Source organism: Gavialis gangeticus, unplaced genomic scaffold (assembly GCF_001723915.1).
Source record: "Gavialis gangeticus isolate Ggan-Ray unplaced genomic scaffold, GavGan_comp1, whole genome shotgun sequence".
Classification (NCBI taxonomy): Eukaryota; Metazoa; Chordata; order Crocodylia; family Gavialidae; genus Gavialis; species Gavialis gangeticus.
This window is the reverse complement of record NW_017729024.1, coordinates 74,392,073-74,399,313: the sequence shown is the minus strand read 5'-3', so window position 1 is coordinate 74,399,313 and position 7,241 is coordinate 74,392,073. Positions and strand designations below refer to the sequence as shown.

At 40.2% G+C, this 7,241-nt stretch overlaps 1 protein-coding gene across 1 annotated transcript in view; it reads right to left on the bottom strand.

Moving 5' to 3' along the window:
- MAN2A1 (mannosidase alpha class 2A member 1) overlaps window positions 1-7,241 on the bottom strand; it is a 305,918-nt gene that overhangs the window by 35,276 nt on the left and 263,401 nt on the right. The window contains exon 20 of the mRNA XM_019517247.1: window positions 5,366-5,560. Coding sequence (XP_019372792.1) covers window positions 5,366-5,560 — 195 coding nt within the window. The remainder of the gene's footprint in view (window positions 1-5,365; window positions 5,561-7,241) is intronic.

Below are 7,241 nucleotides of genomic sequence, written 5' to 3'. Positions count from 1 at the left end.
AGATCTCTGGAGAGAGAGGATGCAGAAGAATGAACAGTGGTCTGGTACAGAATTGGATGGATTAACATTTTCAGATGGTATCCAATTCCAACAGCTTGAAGTAAACCTGAACTAAGCACCATATGAGCTAATATGCTGCCTGAAGAATGCTGGAAATTGCATATAACCATTCTCCCAAAAAGCTGCTAGTTTTAAGCCAATGATGAGATAATAAAAGACTTCTAATAAAATGTAGCTCTTTTATGGTAAGCAGGGTTCAGTCATGGAATAAAGACTGGTACTACCCTTGAGAATGCATCTCCTTTTTTGCTGCAGAGGGAAGAACATTGGATAGGAACATTTCTTGTAGGGGATGTAACACAAGGAATTCCATGGCCGTTCTTTTCTGACTCAGGATTGAAGCCAGAAGACCTTAATCCAGAGCAATACTTTTTACACATGGCCAGAATACGCATGCTAATATCTGAGGCTTCAAATTTATTTCAGTGAGTTCTCCCTTCTTATTCAACCTTCAGCAATCAAGTTTTAGCAACTGCTTTTTCCTTTTCTGACAAGGATCCCAAAACAGGGCTCACATCATTCCACAGCACAGTTAAACTGGGACATGACAGCCAGATATTAGCTATATGAAAGTGCAAAAGGAAGGCAAATTGGTTTTTTTGCCAGAAATATCCAGTTTATGCCATGGCCCATCTTTGACCAAAGGCAAGAGGAATGATTACCTTTGGAACATTCAAGTAAAGCAGCTATAACCAGCATATTCACCAAAGGAAGCTGGGAGTAAAAAATTGTAACTTTCTGTAAGGTTATGTACTTCTCATAAGGTTATGTTCTTCTTGAGTATATTCTCTTTTTCATCAGTACCTAAAAAAACACCAAACTTAACAGAACAGAGCACACCAAATGTCCTTGGCTGGATGAAGCAGGCCTGGACTAATAGGAATGGCCATTTTATTTTCAAAATGAAACTGCAAAAACCAACAAAAAGGGGATTAGATGCAAAAGAGTTGCCTATCTGGTCTTTTGGTGAGGACAGGTAACTTATTAAGACTTTCTGAAAGAGTGTGACTTTACTTATCCAAAAAGTGGTAATTCCTTCCAAGGAAGTATTAGTGGCTAGGACAGACAGTGCCATGAATAGCTTCAGTGCTGAAGAAAGATACAGTACTGAAACAGATATTGTTAATGACAACAGGATATTAAAGTTAGTGCTAGATTCAAATTGGCAACATCCTGCCAACTTTCAGGGAATCCTAAATGTAGAGCTACATAAGAAGCAGGAGTCCCTTTGTGGGAGGTGCTTTCATAGTGTTTGTATCTGCAGTAAGTGTACATGAATATGTTCCTGTGAGGTTGGGAAGCAGACCATCCAAGATCAAGTCTTTAAGACTATTACACATATTACAGATGGAAACCAATGAAATCTATAGCTGTGCAGACAGAATTAATGAAAAAACATGCAGGTCTAGTGACACACTCAGCAGACAGTCTCCACTGAGACATGTGGAGAAAGTTATGTATTCCCACATACTGTAGAGATTTCAGGGGGCACATCTCTGGAAGCCAAGAAAGCCAGGACACTGCTGTAGTCCTGGATCTGATGTTGCCAATCAGCTGACTGGCAGTTTCAGCCTTGGGACTGCATTGGAGTAAGTTTGATGCTCTGGTGTGAACTGCTGATTGGCAGCCCCAGGGCTGCACTGGAGTGTCCCCATGTCCCAAGATGGGCCACTGAGATCTCTGGCATGCATCGCTGGAAGCAGGGAAAGTCAGGATTCTTTGGTTTACAGATGTGTCCCCAGCAATCTCTGGGATGAGTCTCTAGAAGCAGGAAATCCCAACTATTCCCACTTGCAAAGACACATCCTGGAGGTTACCAGGAGCATGTCTCTGGAAGCAGAGAAAGCTGGGCAGGCACACCTGGGACTTGTGGGGCTCAAACCTGCATGGGAATTCCTGGGGTGTGCAGGACCAAGGCCCTTAAGTCCCAAGAATATCTACTTCCTTTATGGGAGGAGTGTGCAGGTAGTTAGTGCTGCCTGCACTTTCCTGCCATAAAGAAAATAGATGTCTGCCACAATAATGCCACACAATGTATTGCTACCTTTTGCCAAGGCCATATTGTGGCATGAAGAAAGGTATGAAGGTATGACTATTTTCTGTCACTCTGTAAAAATGTTTATGGCAGCACAAAGGTGAAAAAAGGCATGTCTGTTTCCATCCCCAGGCATATGGGATATCTGACAGGGGCACACATCTCGCATATAAACCTAAAGGAAGGTTCAAAATCTAATGCAGAATTTAATTTTGCAAGCCAAGACAGAGGCCATAAAACCTAGAATATATGAAATATTGATGGATATTTTCTGAACGCTGCTTACAGAAAATGTCTTTTGGAAGTCTTTATCATGAGCGTTAAACTCATCTGACCTGGGGCTGGTTCATGGGCCAGATTGGACCCACACCTAAGACCCACATTCCACATCCAGTGCGTGCCCTGGAGTGGCTGAAGCAGGTGTTGCATGTGGCGCGTCACATTCAGCCACTCCAGGGCTGTGCTGTATACAGCAACCACTCCAGATTATGACCTAAAGCAGCAGCCATGTCCAGTGCATGGAGCCATAGGTGCACCTCACATGCTGCCTGTGGGTTAACTCCGGGCAACACTGAGGGCCAGATGATAGGGGCCTATGGTAAGATTCAGCCTCCGTGCCTTATCTTGGACACTCCAGTCTATATAGTTTTCTTCTGAGAGAAAAAGGTGTTCTACAATTCAGAGATACTCCATTAGAAGGAAATCTTGACTCAGATGAAGTTGGCCTTTTCATGGTCCATTATGATGAGAGGCACACTCTATGCAGAGAAGAATTTTTGGGGGGCAAGTCCTCAGTGAGCCAATAACCAAAATAATGTCAGATGTAGTACCTTAATACTGTGATGAGACAAGATAAATTAGCCCACACACTATGGCTACACTAGTGGGAGTACCAAAGCTAGCAATACTGAACCTGGCTTGGGTATCAATACATCACAATGCAGTCACTTTTGTGACTGGAGTGCAGACTTTTCCCTTATATATACTGTCATTACTTCCATAGGCAACAGGCGGCATAATTAAAAAAAAAACAGCTGTAGCTAATATGGGTGGTAGTCATTCCATATTTGAGATGCTTCCTATGACTGCTCATGATCCAAAATATGGAAGTATGCCCTAAAAATATTTAAACCACTTACCAGTTTTTCAAATTTGCAAAAGGGATAGCGCCTGCTAAATTACAATATGAAATTCTGAATAAATATTCCAATTATGATTTTTCTATTCTTTAAACCACATACAGTGAGAGTCACTTATGCACTACACCTGCTCTAAACTTCTCTCTTTCCACAACTTGTATCACTTAAAATTTCATTCTATAACCAAAATAGCTTTCTGCAGACCACAGTTTGAGAACCTCTGATATAAAGCATCTTTATGTCTAATACAGGACAATAACCATTGCTCTTTGTAAAATGGAAAGATCAAGAATGAAATTCCTTTTTCTATATATTATAAAATATCCATTCTATTTTTCCTATTTAAGATAATCTATTTGGCCTCTTTATAGGTATTTCATTAAACTGATCTCTGAAAAAGATGTTGAAGGGGACTTGGGCAACAGGAAGTAGTAAAGCTGAAACTGACATAACCCTTTTTGAAACCTAACACTATAAAATTATATTAGTCCACAATGCAAGGAAAATGAAAGAATCTCCACATGAGGAAGATGGAAGGGATAGTACCTGGAATCAAAGACAGGACTTCCTGAGCTCACAGGTGACTTGAGAAATGAGGAGGATGGTTGTCCTATCTATTGGGCATTATTTTGTTGTTTTAAGTCCTGAGACTGCTTCAGAAAATTAATTGAGGCCTTTACAACTGTTTGTTACAGAGAACATTCCCCCTTCCCCAAAAATACTCAGATCAAGGATTTCACTGCTGGCTAGTTTTCCCTGAGTTTCATCATCATCTTGTAAAGAATATGACCTTCCAAAAGCCAGGTCTAAAATCCTGGATTTGAGAAAGAGGCCAGAGGTCCTTAGCTAGGTACACAGAAAATGGCAGAGCTTAAAGCCACTGCTATTGATCTTGTGGTGGTTTCCAAAGTATTACAGACAGTTCCTAATGAATAGCTAAATGGATTCTGGCCTTCCATATTGACTACTTTACTTTGTTTACCTTGTTTGAACTGTTCAGAAAACTGGGTCATGAGAGGAAAGGAGTGAAATCTTCAGTGACAGATAATTAGTGGTCTAGAGAAAGATGAAATGTAAAGCTTTGACCTACATAACCTAACCTGTGGTCAATTATTACCCTCAGGTCCCTTTCATTCACTCATATTGCCCATAACATGAGATAAGTGACACCACCTACAAGGCCCCAGAGAAGTTAGGGGGCTAAGTCCTGGTTTTAGGGGAACAGACCAAAGTAAGAGAGGTCCCAGAAAGCAATGTGGACGTGTGACCACAGAGACTGCCAACCAAAGATAGCCACAGATGAAGAGTAATCAGGAGTCATCAAGAGGGAAGGAGTACACAAAAGCAGACTTGAGAGTAACAGAGTCCCTCCTTCTCTTCCTTCCATCCCTCCCCATTCCTCCTCCTTCTCCTGCCCGAGAAGGGTCTCCAAGGCCACCATGGACCAAGGGCATACCAGCAACCCATCACATGCACTCCACTAGAGGGGGGCTGTGGGACTTGGCATCCCACCTCCAAAATGCTGACATGCCATGCTGACATCTGACACCTAAGAGATAGCCTCAGAGTGGAGCCTGTATCCTGACCAGATGTACTTTGAGTCTGATGACAGCCCTAGGATTTGGTAGATATATAGAATTGCTTGATTGTTTGTATTGTTTCTTTTTGTTATAACTATGTATCAATACATTTACCTATTATCAAATGGAAAGGTTGTGGTCGGTCTGAGGGTGGGTCTCCCTGCACTGAACAAGGTATCTGGATCTTAAATCCAGAGCCAACCACCATTTGTTTTCCTCCTGTTCCTTATGTACTGGAAGGAGGACTTGTCCTTGATTCCCATCTGTCTACATGAGCATTTTGGCAGTGAATTACTCCACGGTAAGATAGTACTGTCCCCGACGGTATGATTTTACAGCAGAGTAAATTAATTTACTGTGCCCTAATACCGGCACTTGTGTAAGCAGCAACGCTTTAATGTAGAGCTAATTAGTCAGCTCCATAGGAAACCACATATGTGGGTGCACCAGGCTGTCTCATTCTATGTAGATTCATAAATTAGTTTTTCAGAATTAAAAACCATATTTGAAATATCAAATATCTGTTTATTAAATTACCACATTGAACATACCTTTGATTGTATTGTTCTTAGATTAACCACATGTATGTCACAAGGCATGGAAGAAGTAAATGGAGAAAAGACATTCAGCATCTGTGGAGCTCCTGAGTCCGCATACGTAGTCATTGGAATTAGAGGATGATTTATGAAAGTAGAAGTTATATGGCTAAGAATAGAGGGAAAACTCACTGATGACTTCTCTTCTTTCTGTTAAAAAAGAAAAATAACATATAAAGTTACTTCATAGAATCAATATTAACATTTTCACATGTCTAAACCCATTTATTTTACATTAGGCCCTCTTTATTAAAGTCTATAAGTTAGAAGTATTTTACTTAATTACTTCTACAAAAAGGGGACAAATTCTCACATCAACGAACTCATAATCTTTACTATTACTTCTATTAATAAATACCTGTGCTGCACTGCCTACAAAATACTGTCAGATAACTGTGGCTTTGCAGCTGGCAAGAGACCACTGCTACCTCACTTATCTGTGAGCAGGTTATTTCAACAAAAAATTTTCAGTGTGCAGTTGAAAAATCCTGTTTTGTTAAACATGTAACATTTCACCAAGATGTTCTGGGGCTGAAATAGACTTTGCCAAATTCAAAGCTGGCTTCTCTCTAAATTCATGGACTGTGTGAACCAGGGCAAAGGATACTACGGGGAAATTAGCCCAATTTATATACTTTTAGTGCAGACATTTTGAAGCCCTACCACTTAAAGGATTGTGAACAACATCTTCATGTTCTAGAGCAGTAGAGTTCAACCTTTTATTTGTGGACCCCCTAAAAGATTTTAAATGGAGGAGCAGACCCTTTTGAATTGCAAGTGTGGGTATTAACATACTTTTAATTGTTCATAGTCATCTTTCACAGACCTCTTAGATACAGTCTGCAGACCCCCAGATCCACTGATCTAGAGAACAAATTACCAGTTTCCCATGTGGGGTTGTTAAATGACTCACAATAATTAACTAAATTCTGCTCAAGTGAGCTATACCCTTTAATGTTCAGTGTGCCTTTGGGTAAAAATACTATTTCTTTCTTCTGCTAATGTGCAGACAGTTGGAGCAGCAGATCTAGGTAGTCATATACATTTTGTTGTACTCATCCTGCTTTATTGAGGGACACAATGAAACCCTGTGTACCACAGGAAAAGCAAATTACTAAGGGAATAGCCTGTATTACATCTATCTTCCCTATCATGAATCACATCTGTGCCAGTTTTACTAAATGAAGAGTGGGCAACCTATGGCCTGTGGGTCAGATCTGGCCCACGGAATCTTTGGATCCACCTGGCAGATGTAGGGTTCCAGTAGCATTCAGCAAGGGGTACAAGTGGCAGCACAATGGCAAGGTGCTAGCACCTGCCCACCTGCTTCTGACACTAAGTGGGTCATTCCAGCTTGCAGCAAGAGAAGTTTGACTATCTGTGTATTAAATTGCTTTTAACTTTATTTGAAAAAAATTTAGGAAAAGATCACTGATGATTAAAAAACAAACCAAAACAAAAAGAACCCCAGGATAGAATTCTCTGCTTACACATTCACATTATGCATAATAGCAAGCAGATCAAAATGCCACCTCAAGCTTAACTTTCAATTACACTTTTCATGGCACTTAAAATTCTTAATCTAGAAACTCCTGAATTTATCAAGTCGCAATTGTTGTTTATTCACTTACATATCACATGGTTCTCTGGAATCATTTTTAACACATGTATTGCATATATAATCCCACGAAAACTAAAATATTTGTAAAACTGAACAGATATCTGAAACATTTACTAACTATATCAGCACTGAAAATTACCATTGTTCTAAACTACTTATAAATTATGTTGAATAATGCTAGGGAAGGTTCCTTTTCCACATGATAGTCTG